At 38.8% G+C, this 16,109-nt stretch overlaps 1 protein-coding gene across 1 annotated transcript in view; it reads left to right on the forward strand.

Annotated features, from left to right (window-relative positions):
* Nucleotides 1-16,109, forward strand: part of frmd4bb (FERM domain containing 4Bb) — a 28,778-nt gene that overhangs the window by 440 nt on the left and 12,229 nt on the right. The window contains exons 2-9 of the mRNA XM_034694780.1: nt 10,353-10,418; nt 12,159-12,253; nt 12,383-12,475; nt 12,804-12,888; nt 13,239-13,295; nt 13,393-13,415; nt 14,598-14,681; nt 16,000-16,065. Coding sequence (XP_034550671.1) covers nt 10,353-10,418; nt 12,159-12,253; nt 12,383-12,475; nt 12,804-12,888; nt 13,239-13,295; nt 13,393-13,415; nt 14,598-14,681; nt 16,000-16,065 — 569 coding nt within the window. The remainder of the gene's footprint in view (nt 1-10,352; nt 10,419-12,158; nt 12,254-12,382; nt 12,476-12,803; nt 12,889-13,238; nt 13,296-13,392; nt 13,416-14,597; nt 14,682-15,999; nt 16,066-16,109) is intronic.

A 16,109-nucleotide genomic window follows, 5' to 3' on the forward strand; every position in this document is an offset into this window, starting at 1 on the left:
CGGTTCATGGGAGACAAAGTAGACCGAGCGTCGGTCGCGTGTGATCCGGGGAGAGAGAGCATCAATGAAATAACAGCAGCATGGGTTTGGCTCTGTGTGTGAAGCGTGTTTCCTCACTGAAACAAGGAGCTGTGTGGATTCATTTGACACATCAGTGTAGTCATGATGGGGCTGCAGGTAGAAACCACCCCTTGTTCAGTACCTTCTGTAGAGCCCCACAGCAGCTCATTCATTGTTCTCCCTGCACTGTGGAAACTGGCCCTGAGGTGGGCTTGTCTCATTATTGGGTACTGTGTGAGTAAGAGGTGCTAGTTTAAGATGTGTGATTGAGTTAAAAAAGTAGTTTTGAAGATGATTTGGTGTATTCAGAAGAAGCAGACTGATATAGGCAGTGTGAGGTAGGGTGAATATTAAAAAATGCTGGATGAATCATCATCTTAACCCTTTTGCAGCTCTCTGGATCCTGCCAGCATGTAAAAGAAATCCTCTGTTATAGCTCACATTTGTGTTTTATTTAATGCATTTCATTCTGTTTCTGTTGTGTTTGTAATTTGCAAATGTGGGAAAGCATTTTAAGCCATGTCTTACTAAGGCTGTAGTTGTTCTACATTTAGTGCAGGAAGGCCTTCACTCCCTTGTCAATCTCAATTTTCTGGCATGTTCTCTGCTTTCCTCCACTGGTGACAAACAAAGATGAACCCTGCAAAGGTTGTCAATGACCTGCTGATGTTCCTCAGAGTTAGAGGAAGAGCCACATGTCTTGGTGTATTTAAAGCATCAGAGATTGTAAACAGGAATTGCTGTTGTGATGCTTGCGTCTTTATGACACACGTGTGCAGCATGAAACTTTGTTTGCTCTTCCTGTGTTGGAAAGGAGGATGTCCTATGTCATTCGTCTTGCCTGTCAACTGTCTCACAAACTCTTTTCAAGGCGCTTAGGTCTGGTTTAATCCTCCACTTCATTAAAGTCAGCACTGGATTCAATATATTTTTTCCCCATGAACATTCTCACTTGTCAGCTGGAGAGCCTAACAAGGCAGAGATGCTCCTCTCTCTGTTTGAGGCGGCTGAGAAATGTCTCGGCACTCAGTTGGAAACCTTCCATTTAGAAATCAAAGCCTCTGAGACCTTCTGAGAAATGTGCTAAAGACAGAGAGAGAGGATCTATTTTTGGACGTGTAATCTTATAGTCATACACTTACCACAGTGGGATTAAGGATGATATAATAAAGTAGAAGCTGAGGCAGCTTTACTGAAGTGAAACAGGTTGGCAAGCCAGGATTTGGGGCTAGAGTTTTTTAAATTACTCATGACAGATTATTGCAGTCACAAAATATCCACTGACCTACGTTTTCAAACTAAGTGAAGACAATAAATATAACATGATTGCATCCCTGTCAATGCTGGGATAACATGAGGATTTTCAGTCTCTGCAGACACGCTGGTCTTTGGTCCACATCAAGCAATTTGGTCATGTTCCATTTTCTCCACCCCTTCACGTCCGTGCCTCACTGCTTCGTCCCTGAGCTCTGCAGAAAGTCACTGCAGTTCTCTCCAATAAAACTCTGCAGTTTGATATCAGGAGTGCCAGTGGGGACAGCTGGAAACCCATGCAGATAATGAGGGCAACTGGTGGCAGAGCAGCAAGAGCCTCTGCATGTTTTAAATCAGTTGCTTGCTTTAAAAGTATCATTTCTGAACTGAAGGAGTTTGTGCTCCTGATGGAATCACCCATTTGGCACTGTGGATCAAACTTCATCCATCCAACCCCTGGATTTGGGCGTTGTCCATCTAGAAACTTCACCAAAATTAGGGGGCTTGAGTCTGTTGTATGTAGTATGTGATCATTTCTATCACCCTCTCTTCTCTGCTAGCACTGCTTCCAGGTGAAAAATAATATAATAGTCCACATTGTGTGTTACTACACTTGATGTGCATACTTAAATATGACATGTCTTGAGCAATAAGGAAGTGCTTTTGTTAAGTAACCACATGCCTAGATTGACAACCAAGTGATGCCATGATTGATAGTGCAGACAGGCATGAAGGTAGGACCCAAGCACAGAGGATTACAGGCAAACTGGTTCAATTTATTGTTCACTGGATGACCTTCAGGCAGGTTCAGGTAGCTTGACAGGCAGGTAAATGGGTATCAAGAAACAGACGGGCAGGTAGGCACGCTGGTCCCATGTTCAGGTGAAAAATCCAAAGGAACACCATAAACCAAAATGCTAGGCAAGAAGGTGGAGTAATGAAGCTGAACTGGCAACTATACAATGGAAAAGGTCCAGTATATTAAAAAGACTAATGAGCGATTTGGAGACTGGTAAGCAGGTGGGCAGGGAGGTGAGGGCACTGATGGGCTGGGCAGAATGAGTGTGTGTATGAAAGAAGGAGGGAAAATCAAATAGCATTGAGTAAAGACTATGAGAATGACAGGAAGCCTTGTTAAGTGGAAACTCTGTGACTGTTTCCTAAAAATGTCAAAAATGTATTCACCTAAATATTCTATTTGCTGACATTAAGTTTGACATTCATGTGAAAATGTCACAACAACAACTGGATGAACTTTAATGAAATTTTCATGAATCTAGAAATCCATGTTCCCTGGATGATGAATTAATAGCTTTGGTTACCCTTTAGCTTTTATGCTAGTGCTATCAGCTAGTCAAAATTGTAATCTGTCTAATACTTGTGTTTGCAGTAATGGTATTTCCAAGGTTTTTTTTGGCCTTTATTTTACTTGAGTTTGAGAGAGACAGGAAATGTGTGTAGAGGGAGGGGGGGGGGGGGGGGGGGGGGGGGTGATATGCACCAAATACTGTTGGAACCAGCTCTCAGACCAGTGAGATGAGGATTATAGTCTCTGTTCATGGGGTGCCTGCTCTAACAACTGAGTTTAACCTGTGCCTCCAGATTCAGTGCTAATTAACACAAGTTAGCATACAACTTTATAAAGCAAGCAAACATAGTACTCTGCTTAACCATAGACTGTTTATAAAATGGACAGTGTCGCTCCGCCTTTTCCCATTGTACGGTTTTGAAGCCAAAATATCCCGTTCCAGAAGGCAGACATCTTTTAAATTTTCCAGTAGGGAATTTGTGTTTCCACAGTAACAAGCTCCGCCCTACAGCGTACCGTCCCAAGGTCCTACGGAGTTTCTCTCTACGGCAGCTGTCAATCAAAGCAAACCCGGATGTAAAACCCTGTTTTAACCTCTAATAACTAACAAAAAAGAAAGTTTGACCGCAGCCTCATTCAAATGAATGGGGGAGACTGAGTTTTTGACCTATACTGCATCCAGCCACTAGGGGGAAGAGTTTTTATGGAAGCCTCACTTCGAGCCGAGCGAGATGACATCTATTTTATATACAGTCTATGTGCTTAACAAGCTAGCGCTTGTCATTTTGAGCATGTTAGCATTCTGGATTTGGTATTAAGCCTTTTTGATTAGCTAAATTATATATAAAAAAAAACTTTTGTCAAAGTTTTTGACATAGATAACCTTTAACCTTTAAGCTTTGTTGGTGATTCACAGAACGTAAGAAGCATTTTATTGAATATTTTAGCCTCACAGGTTAAATGAAAACGCCAGTTCTTCCTTTTGTTTAGTAGCTTTTCGTCTTTTAGGAGAGACATAGTACACATCCCAAAAAAACAAGCTAGCACTGTCACTGTGAGCATGTTAGCAATCTGTGTTAAGCATTTAGCATGCAGCGTTGTGGTTTCGCAACACAGCAAGTTGCTGTTTTTTTTTTTTAAGTTATATTTTTGGGCTTTTTGCCTTTATTTGATAAGACAGCTGAAGAGAGACCAGAAATGCAGGGAGAGAGCACGAAATGGTCGGGTCGGGAATTGAACCGGCGACCCCTGCGAAGAGGACTGTTGGCCTCTGTATGTGGAGCGCTTAGACCACTAGGCCACCAGCACCTTGCAAGTTGCTAGTTAGCACGTATATGGACTCTCAGCACTTTGTATTAAGATAAATTCTTAAAAAGCCTTTGTTTTTGTGTTTGACAAAGATAGAATTGATTCTTAGAATTGATTTGCTAGTGTTTTATAGCTTTTTGTAGGGGATTTGGAGAAATCTTAAGTGTTTTTGTGAATATTTTAGCCTGACAGGTTAAATAAAAATGCAGTCCCTGCTTTGGTTTAGGAGCTGTTTTTCTATTAAGAGAGACACAATCACTCAAGGTCAGTTCTCACAACAGCAGCTGAAACTCTAAGGGTTTTAAACACTATGCAGCTCTGTAGAAAACACACAAAATGCCAAGATATTTAACATATTTAACAGAGACTGATGTAAGCAGATCTGGCAGCTCCTGTCTCTATGACCGCTAATGAAATGTCCTATGATTCTATTTGCATTTGTAGGACAGCCTCAAGAAAATATATCACAATGTCCAGACGTCCTTTTTCAGGGTGGGAATGAAAAACTTGTACTGCATGATGACATCATTCACATGAATCACTCCTCTGTGATGCAGCTTGCTCTTGTTATATCAAAGAGGTAGAATGTCAGAAGACTAAAATTAATATTTATTTTACTTTCTAATTTTTCTGTAATATCCTGAGCCTCATTGTGTTCATGAATTTCCCGGATATCACACACTGACAGACTGCTTCTCTTTGGGAGATGATGTGGACAGATATGTTTTGACCGCCGACAAAATGAGTCATGATGAGATATCAGAAGATGTTTGAGATAGCCAGTGCTGAAGCCTGCAGCCTCTGTAACCAGGGCAATGCAAGCACACCTATTGGATCTTACTCTGGAAGGCTAAGACATTTTTTTCCTTGGTTTAAAACAATAAAGAAATCACAAATATCAAAATCAACCTTTCAAGTAGAGTGAAGTCACCTATTAATATTGCAGGGCAATGTATTATTACGAGTCAAGGTCAGGTGTCACAGGTTGGTTACATCATCTACAGCTATAGAAAAGCCTTAATTCATCTAAAATCGTCCTAACATAACATGGTAACCATTAAATATTATACTATTTGAATAAACTGGGAAGATTTTAGTAATATGTCTGGGGTATGTTTGTTAGCAGATCAAGTTTAAACCCTATTTTTTTAGTTTTATCTTATTATTGTCAATCTACACAGGTTTTCTTGCAAACTTGAACCTAAAATAATGTGGGAAATTCACAAACTATGATCATCCCTGCGTAGTGTAGTGGTAGCAGGTGTTTTCAGGAGGACATGTAAGCATAGGGAGCAGACGCCGACTTGTATGTGATACCAACCTTCATCAATAATGCATGAAAACGGGATACTGAGATAAGACAGGGGCAGTCTGGACATGACATTTAACCAGTGTGACGTCTTAAACACTGACAGCCAGTGTGCTCAGGAGACAGAAATTATTCTGTACGCTTATTATACAAATCGGGAGCAAGATATGATGTCACTTTTTTTTTACTGTAAAGAGCACAAAACACCATCTATTCATCATTAGAGATTTACATCTCTCCATCTTGTCCGAAGTAGAGTTATTTTTTGGTTTCTTTGTTACAGCAGCCACATCTGCACTCTTTAAGAGTCTCCACTGGGATGTTTCACGATAGCAAACTATAACAAGCTGTCTATATGCTCACCTCAGGCTGCAGACTATAGAGACGAACCAAAACCCTGCGGCTCAATACTCAACCAGCGCCTGTCCAGTCTCTGGAGAGACAAACACAAAGACTGACGGTTCTTTTATCTCTTCTCCCAGTGTCGTTTCACAAAAAAAGCTTCAATCCCTGTTTAGACCAAACAGAATCAAAGGTGGACCTTTTATAGAGACTGTGTTTGGCAGACTGAACCACATTGTCTGCTTCACTACAACAATACAGGTACATCATGAGGAATGAATTGATATTATTAGCAGCTGCCAGTAGCTATGGGCCAGTCAAACTATTCCTGTATTTTTTTCAATTTTAGAAATGTTGCTTTCCATAACTTGGTGTGAATGTTGACATATGTCGTGTGGGTATAGATCAACCCAGTGATGCCCTGTTACTGCAATACCCAGTACAGCTATTCAAATTATTATAAGTACAAGCATTAGTGTCCCTTGAAGAGCTTTAACATACAATTGATGTTTAAGTCACTTCGAAGCAAAAACGCCAAATATTTGCTAGTTTAAGCTTCACAAAGTTAGCATTGACTGGTTCTCTTTGTCTTATGTCCGGAGATGTGTGCATCTAATCAACTAAATGATTAAATGCCATCACCCTTACAAGGTGGCATCAGAATTAGTATTTGGTAAAACAAGTTGTTTATATTTTTTATATTGTAGGCCTGAATTATCAGTCGTTTGTTGTGTCTAAGCTATTGCCAAGTTGCAGCTGTAGCTCTTGTTTATGCCTACTGCCATAACACTATAATGCTCTACAACCTGGATATAAACAAGCACAGATGACTGATCATAGCACAATGTGGTTCTTCAGTATGTTGATGTAGGAGATAAAGTTGTATGTGGGCTGTGTCATTTAGAATGGCATATACTAATAATCTCCACTCAGGTGGAGCAATGTGTAACAAGGACCGGCATGTAGATGTTAGCCTGCAAGAAAGACTGATGGCTGATGGTGCTAACTCTGATAACTTTAGCCACACTGCTGATTCATTTGACATTGTTTACCCACTGACTCAGTGACCTCATGTTTAGACATGTTACATACATTTTGCTCAATTTGAACTGTTTTGGAGTGGTTTCTTACTTTAAGACTTGGCAGTAAGTTGGATTTAAATATCTGTTCAAACGACTCCGAAGTTAGTCACTTCAGAACATCCCTTCTTATGTCAGTGTGAATCAATTCATCAATTTGAATTTACATGGCCTCAAATCATAACAAAATATATCTCAGGACACTTCAAATAAAGAGCAGGTACTCTTTGTTATAATACTTTAAGACAGAGGTTCCCAAAATGTGGATCGGGACCCCCTGGGGGGTCGCGAGACACAAATATGGGGTCGTGAGATGTCTTCTAGAATGTTTTTTTGTTTTTTAGTAAGCTAAAAATAGTACATTTAACCCATTATAGTAAAAATATAAACAAAAATAGAAGCTAACCTTGAAATAAAATCTTGAAAATAGAAAATGTAAGGTGTTTTCTGCCTGTCTTTTTGCCAGATGACTCCTAAGTTTGGGGTTAGTGAACAGTTAATTATCAAAAGCATCAGTAGCAGTAGGTTAATTCATAACGGCACAGCAAACACAGCCACATGCTCGTATAGGTAGGCTCATTTTCATATTAAACCACTTTGAAGGACAGTGGGGGTAGTCTTTGGCACCTGTATTTTGGGGGTCGCGGGCTGAAAAGTTTGGGAACTCCTGCTTTAAGAGAACTAAATTAATCCACTTCAAGAAAACATTTGGCAGCAGTGGTAAGGAAAAACTTCCTTTTAACAGGCAGGAACCTTGAGAACTACAGTCGTGGTGGGCAGCCATCTGGATGGGTCTGTCAAAGTAGGACAGAGGAAGAGACAGAAAGAAAGATATGAGTGGAGACAACAGCAACAACAAAACAACAGATAATACAGACTGATTGCTACAAAAAAACAATGACAAGAGTTCAAATGTGCAATTTGTAGCAATTGAAGGCAAAGGGTCTGATTAGAGCAGTGACACAATTTACTTTATGATTAAGCTATCTGGTCTGATACCACACTACTATTCATAGAGTATCCACCAGTTTTAAACAGAGCATGTGCTGTTTTTTTTTGCAGGCTTTTTGTCTGTCGTGTTGGAGAAGTATCTTGTGTGTGTTTTGACACAGAAACTGCTGGGTTCATCAGGGTTGCTGGGTTGCTCCGTAAGATATAAATAGCGTCTCTTGTAGTGATTACAGCTCTCACATGATTAATGGTGTAGATTCCTAAAAACCTGGGCTCCTCCTCCTTGTGCTCTCTTCATCTATATTGCATTAGCAGTCATCCCGGCTGAATTAGGGCTCTCGTCAGCTGAGCTAATAACTGCTTATGAAAATTCCTCAAGAGGCCATTTTCTGTGTGAACTACTTTTCCACACAGAAGGAAAAATGCACCATCTAGTGGCCGGTGCTTTTACTGTACATGCCAGCCAGGAGAAATATCATGCTTATTACAGTCACCTAAGTATGACCTCACCGTGGTGCAGTCATAACTAACTCAAGCTCCCATCAGTGTAAGACTTCTCCAGCTGATTGTCACAAACAGCCACATTCAGAAGTAATTGGATTTATTGAATGGGCACATTTAATTTAGATCATGAAAGGAGATTTATAGCTGTGGCGCTGAGAAAGACACATTATTCAGGGGCAGTAATTGACAAAGTGCAGGTTTAAATGGTACAGATGGTGTAATTTACAGTAGAAGCAGTGTGCGTCACCCCATTCAGGAAGCAGGGCAATTTGTTTAATCATTTATCAGTGCAATGTGAGAGAGGAGTAACTGAGAAGTGTAAGGTAAAGCCTGGTGAGATGTTTCAGTCTCTTTAGCGGGGGAATCTCTCCTGCTTCCATTATCGAATAAGATAAATCAGTTGAAATGTCCAGGAGAAGGAGGTAAGAGAAACCTGATATTTACATTCAAACTCGCTCAGCCAAAGAACAGCACACTAGTGAAATATGCTCTCTATAAATTCAACCAAGACAATAAAGACAAGCTTAACTACTTTATATTGACCATTTATGCTCCCTGTCTGACCCCAATTGTGCTTGTTAAGAAGCAGTAAACCCTGAAGCGTGGTCAGGAGTCTGACCCAGCCTGATCTCAGTCAGTCAGCTGTTGATTTCTCATAAACTGGTTACACTGTATAAGCCGCCACCACCACCACCGCACACACAGCAGAGGCCTCGGTCAATAACCGGGACAGAACAAGTTGCCGGTTAAATTCGATCTTCTGTTGCATGCTGCTGCTCAAGTCAGAGCTACCAATTTCATGGGTCTGGATCCAGGAGGAGACTCTTGTTATGAAAGCATGGAGTCTGGTCAGGGATGTATCTACACCTGCGCTCTCTCTGGAGAGCTTTACCAGGTACTACAGCAGCTGCTCAGTTCACACAGTGTTAGAAGTTCAGCTCCATTCTGTCAGATGAAGGGAATCATCTTAGGAGTGACTTTTAGTCGATTTATTTCAGTTCCTGAGCAGGGTTTGTTTTGAAACTGGTCAACCTCAAACTGTCATTTTAACTGGCTTTTGGATTTATTGAGTAGTCAGTAGCTTCAGTGTTTCTTTGTAGGTTAACCTGATTGGGTGTTCAGAAGCATTGTTTGTGTAGAGAAATGATTGTAAACAAACACATGTATGCTTTTTTGTTGTTCTCGAATGAGAAGCAGAATCTGGGTTTAATGGATGCAGAGTTCAGTCGGAGTCTGGTATCAGGTTGTGGTTTGCTGCTTTAAACAGTTGCATGATGGGTGGAACTTGATGCTTGATGTTTTAATGGAAAGTTTAATGAGTCTTTAGGAGGGATGGATGATGTAACCAGATCATATCGATGCAAAAGTACAAAACAATAGAGGGAAATATTACATTTTTAAGTGAACACTGTTTCCAAATTAAGAATTAAATTTACATTTTACAGGATTTGGTGGCAAATATTGCTCTTAATGAACTTATAATACATGAAGTTGAAAATTGAATGTACTATCATGACATTTATATTATTTAATAATGATTACGCTTGCATGAATATCATGATAACATTGCAGTTGGGTGATATTGATGTAATTTTAAGTACTCTACATATTTCTGATTATATAGTGATGACATAATTTCGTGTGTGAGTTCTGCAAACTGTCAGAAGTCACCAAATACATGAATGTCATATAAATGTAGAGTAAAAAGAAGAGTAGGTTTGGTTGAATTGATGGAGAGTAGAAGTTTAAATGAGAGTTATAGTTGAAAATAAAGGGTAGATTCTCTGTAATTGACTGATATGAAGACCTTGAATAAATCCACCAAGTTACATTGGCCTGTTGGTGTTTCTTGTCTCACGTGCTACAAAGGCTGAGAGGCTGAAAGATGACTGAAACGTTCAAAATGGGACTTCAAATCCTTCTTTAGTTGCTACGGCAACAAATCCTTGAGACAATGGATTTATTGTGGAAAACAACGTGAGCTCTTTTGTCTGTATTTACCTCCAGGCTTTTGATCAGTTTGGCTTCTGAAAGCACACATGGTATAATAAAAAAGAAAAACTTAACTCTGTTTGGCCTTTTCTGGATAATTTAGTGTTGAAGATTAATCCGGCCTTTTGTATTCTGTGCTGTCACTATTGTGAAAACATTACCAACACTCAGTGTCATTGTGACTTGTTATGATGAACAGCTTGCTATCTTTGTCTTGAACTTCCTCCTTCTGTTCTTCCTGCAGATGACTGAGGGCAGGCTGTGCCAAGTGCTGCTGCTGGATGACAGAAAGCTGGAGCTGCTGGTTCAGGTATGAATACTCCGGGCTTAAAGTGGTTACAATCGATACTTTTAAAAATAGACATTGATGAAATGACACAAAAACATCTTTCTGGTGATGATGATCCCAGAAAGAACTATCATCTGACCCGTCGATGAGTGTTTCACGTGTTCAAAGACGTGGCTAACATTGTCATTTGGTTAGGATTAAGCACCAGAGCAACATGCACAGGGTTAGGAGAAAAGATTGTTTCAGTTTACAGTGTTTAAGGGAAACTGTGAAAAAAGGAAGTTAAATACGTGACATTTCTAACATTACATAAAATAACTCAACTTTGGCTTTTGGTGTCACATGAGACACTAACCTCTGTGAAAATCCTGGGTTTTGTATGACCCATCGCCTGATTTACCGAAGGCTCCGATGTTGCAGGAAGTCACACAGACTGACACGTAACAACATAAAAAAAAGGAGATCCATGTCCACTTATATAAATATTAATTACTACATTTTATGGCTACTGGTGGAAAGAGTACTGAAATATTCTTCTTAAGCAAAAGTATAGTTACTTTAATGATAGTTTTACCAAAGTAGAAGTAAAACTACCCCTCAAATTATGTCAAAGCATATTTCCCAAGCTAATTGTTTTAATATAACCATCAGCATTAATGTGTGGAGTGACTTTGACTCTGCATCAATCCAGGGTGAAGTTATTGAATATAATTGCAGCATCTTTTGTAAGCATTGCACTTTGTAGATCGTCCCTGCACTGTAGTAATTACTTGCTATGCAGAGGCTTGTTATTATGAGCCAGGACGTACATGAATGTAATGAGCAAAAACTGCTGCAAAATGACACTATTCTTAAAACAAGATGTAACACTTATTTCAACAAACGTTTTAAGAAAATATTGCAGTAAGTAAGATTTATATTTGGACCTGTCATGTAGCTTTAATTAAGTGGAATGAGATATTTTGAGTACAATGGAGATACATGCTCATGGTTAGATTTGTTTTTTGCTGTGTGGAGATGTCCTCCAATCAGCTTGCTGCCATGCAGTTAGCTATTTTTTACTCATTAACTGGTGCTTTGTTATATTTAGCAAAGAACAATATATTCTACAGAAAAATCGTGAGTAAAAGTAAGTAAGTAATTACTAACTTTCTGCCCCAGTTTATGGGCATTTCACAACCTATCATGAGTCTTAATGTGGTTGAACATATAATAGAGTATTTAACACATGAAGAGCCAGATTTTCCTTTCAAGAGCTGGTGGAGGCCAAAAACAGAGCTAAAAGAAAAGCAATATGGAGGCTGATCAATAACTGACCTGAAAGTATAATTCCAATATTGCTCTGTATCTACAAGACATGTAAATAAGCAATCATGTTTCTCAGAAAGTTGTATTCATCTTGATTTTCATGCCCCCAGATTGGAAATAACAATGTCATAGAGTGATTCAGCAGGGAGAAGATGGGTCATGGGTTCAGTAGAAAAGTGTATTACTGGGTTGTAGCTCACCCTTCGGGAGGATTACCTGGAGTAATATCTGCAGAAGTATCATTAAGCACAACACTTAATCCACACTCGAGTGTTACTCTCTGCTCTCTTGTTGACATTCAAGTCTTACTTCTCTTGGGAGAGGGAAAAAGGACTCTTTCACGTACTTGTTGCAGATTTTCAGAGAGGAATGTCTGAATAATTTCAATTGGGGTGATTATCTTGTTTTTTAATTACAGCAGTTATCAAACTCAATCTTGAATGTCCTCCACAGCCCAAGCTGCTGTCGTACGAACTCCTCGACTTGGTTACCTCCCACTTCAACCTCAAAGAGAAGGAATTCTTTGGACTCGCATTTTTTGATGACAAGTATGTAAATCGTTAAGTTTACTGCCTTTTTAGTGCTCTAAATATTTACAGATGTGTGTGTGTGTGTGTGTGTGTGTGTGTATGTACAAAACACAGTGTTCTGATGCCCCAGTCTGCTTGCTTTTGCAGTGGTCAGCGTAAATGGTTGCAGATGGACCGCAGGGTTCTTGAACATGACTTTTCCAAGAAGTCAGGGACCATTTCTCTTAACTTCCTGGTCAGGTAATAATTCACAATTTTTTTCATGCAAATCACTTTCTGTCCAGTAGGGAGTGCTACTTTGTTGACACTGAGTAAAGCTGGTGGCTGTCAAAAATATATCCAAGGGTTCCTCTCCTGTCTGTCTGAAAGATTTATTTATTACTTCAACTGATGGATGATAGTATTAGAATGTAGAGTGAGTTTTTTAGGCTTTTTTTGCAACATCATAAACTGTCATCAAACCTACACACATCACACTCCTTACAAAAAAATTCCACAGTGAGGAAAGATGTCCAACAAGCTGTTTAACCTGTAAATTGTTGTGTACATCTGCTTTGATCTTTTTCAGGTTTTATGTTGAAAGCATAACACAGCTTAGGGACATCATAACCGTGGAGCTATTCTTCCTGAACGCAAAATCTGCTGTCTATAATGTAAGTCTTTTTCTCTTGCATTCCTGAGGGTTTCAGCGATATATAATGTTCTCTGCCAGTAGTTTTTTTCTCCTTTAGCAGCTTGCTGATGATTCACTGTCTCTGGACCCTTGTAGCACCTCAGCTCAGCAGACAGTGGCTGCAGGGTACAGTTTTCTCACTCTGTTGGCTGGAATGTAAAGTAGACGGTTTTAAGAAAGTAAAAAAGAAAAAAAGAAACAAGGGTTCATTGGGAGAACAAGCTGAGGTTACTGTCAAGCAACACAGAGATGATTCTATCTTTGGATGTGGAAAGCTTCCTTATACCTTTATGCTGATTTTTTTTTCTGTTCATCTCTTGTGTCTCTCAGGAGGTTATAGAGGTGGAAAGCGATAACGTCTTCAAATTAGCTGCGAATGCCTTGCAGGTTAGTGCTTTTAATAAACTCATTTACATACATTAATCGCTGTCTTTTAAATATTTACAACGGGTAATCTGATAAGATGCATTTTTTTTATCACTAGGAGGCGAAGGGGGACTACACGAGGTAAGAGCGCATTATCAGCCGGGGAAGAAGTATTTAACAGCAGCAGGACAAGTTAATAGCAAGCTTTCAGCGAAGACATTCAATAGGTCACTTGTTTCTGCAGAGTGCAGACAACAAAAATCAATAGCAGTGTTATGTGAGGCTCACCACAGAGTGCTGAGGAGCTTGCACCAGGCAGCTAATGAATCTCATAGTGATGATAGAAGTCATGCGTTGCGGAGCAGAGGAACCTATGCATTGCAGAGAGCAACTATTGTCCATACTGAACAGAGCTGCTTTTGAGGGTAAACATGTAGTGTTGACAGGGAATAATGCAGGAAAACACCTGGCTTTGACCACCGGCCTGATAAAGTTATTTGTTTTGTAAGATACAGATCATGTAGCATTAAACAACATCAGTGTTATTGAAAAATGTAATATTGTGTACAAACTGTGAAAGCATTCCCCTAGTCTTATTAAGTTTTAAGCAACACAATTTGTTATCAGATATATTATTAATGCTAATGTGAAATGATTGCTCTTTGTCAAGGATTAGGAACCAAAGCTACATGGAAACCTAAAGAAAAAAATGTACTTTCATTTTGAAGATGGTCCTTCAGAGAAGCTATAAAAAAAGGAAGTTGACTATGTGGCAAATATGTCATTCAATAAAATAACTCAACTTCTACTTTTGGTTTCACATGGGACACTGACCTTGGTGAAAACCTTGGGTTTGTATGACTCATCAGTTGATTTACCAAAAGCTTCCATGTTGCGGCAGGGAGTCATACTAACCGACACGTAAAGAAACAATGTCCAGTTACATAACTCTTATTATTTAGATGTTATGGCTACATGATCACATGCTTTCACAAGACTGGTTTGGGTGACCACTGTGGAAGACAGTTTTTTTCTTTAATTGGTGGAGACCAAAAACAGAGCTAAAATGTGAGTGAATTTTGGAGCTTAATCATTGGCTTACTTGAGTATTGCTGCTATTTAATTAAGGTATAATATCCACTAATAAGCAGAAATCCATTATGAAATTGCCAGTTATTGAGAAGGGGATCATCAAAATATAAGCCTACTTAAAGATACCTAGGAAAGTTTACATTCTTCCACTATTAAAATGTACAGAAGGATGAAAAATCTAAGCAGAGGAAATAACCGATTTAAGTTTTCAAAATGTTTTTTCTTTTTCAGTGACGACAACACAAGAGCAGACTTGAAGAAACTACCCACTCTTCCCACTAAAGTACTCAAGGAACATCCATCACTAGCATACTGGTAGGTTCAAAGGGCATTTATACACCAAATGTCCAGAATACAAGGTGAAGTCTAGTATCTGTTATCCTTGATAAAGACAACAGACTTGAAGATAAAGCTGGGCAGACACATGGAGTCAAGCATAAGCTAACTAAATTTGTGAGCATGATTTTAAGCAAAAATGTATAAGCTAGTGCAGGGGTTCCCAAACTTTTCAGCCCAAGACCCCCGAAATATAGGTGCCAAAGACTTACGACCCCCACTGTCCCTTGAAGTGGTTTAATGTGGCTTCATTTAGCTGGTCTGCAGAAAATCAGCCTACCTATATGAGCATGTGGCTGTGTTTCCTGTGCATTAACCAGCTGCTAATGATGCTTTTGATAATTAACTGTTCACTAACCCTAAACTTAGGAGTCATCTGGCAACAAAGAAAGGCAGAAAACTCATTACATTTTATATTTTCATGGTTTTATTTCAAGTTTAGCTACTATTTTTGTCCATATTTTTTTACTATAAATGGACAAAATGTACTAAATTTAGATAACTTTTGTCATTCAACTTTTTTTTAAAAATGTTTCTGCATTTCTTTGTTCACCCCAAGTTAACAAATTATATATAAGTAATACAAAACCAACAAAGAGAAGAAAAATAAATAAATACAAAAAAATACAAAAATAATAATAATTAACAGTACAAACAAAAAGGAATATAAACATGAGAAAACAAGGAAAATAAAAAAAAATTAAGAATAAAAAAAGAATTCATATTTTTAGATAACTTTTAGATAAAAAAAAAAACATTCTGGAAGACATCTCAAGACCCCCCATTTGTGTCTCGTGACCCACACTTTGGGAATCCCTGAGCTAGTGTACAAAAGCTTAGACAGTGATACATGGTCAACTTGCAGTAGTGTGTAAGCAGGTCATCAGTGTTATTAAACAAAGGCTTTTGTTGCTTTCTAAATGCGATTAGCTTCAACTAGCGAGCGGGCTAAAAAAGGCTGGTTTTGTTAATATGTTTTGGCCATAAGTGTTGTTAGTTATGCTAGCCAGCTAGCTACAAAGCTTTCTGAAAAATCTTTCATACCAGAAAGACTTTTATTGATTTTTTATGGATTTCATTTAGCTTTTTGGAACTGCTTAACATTAGAAAGATGCTAATTTAATAAAAAAAGATGTTTTTTGAAGACACTGATTGGAGATTGAATGTGGAGGTATTTTCCTTTTGCAATGTGTTTGATTAATGTAATGTTGGTCATTTCCAGGCTTACACATGTTGAGTATAAAACACTAATGACGTGTTAAATCTAAAAAGATGTCTTGTTTCTGTGACACTGCAGCGAGGATCGAGTCATTGAATGTTACAAAAAGCTGAAAGGAGTCTCACGAGGACAGGCTATTGTGCAGTAAGTATTAAAACAAATGTGAAGGCCTGTAATTGGTTCAACGC

The sequence above is a fragment of the Notolabrus celidotus genome, chromosome 11, assembly GCF_009762535.1.
Source record: "Notolabrus celidotus isolate fNotCel1 chromosome 11, fNotCel1.pri, whole genome shotgun sequence".
NCBI classification, from domain to species: domain Eukaryota; kingdom Metazoa; phylum Chordata; class Actinopteri; order Labriformes; family Labridae; genus Notolabrus; species Notolabrus celidotus.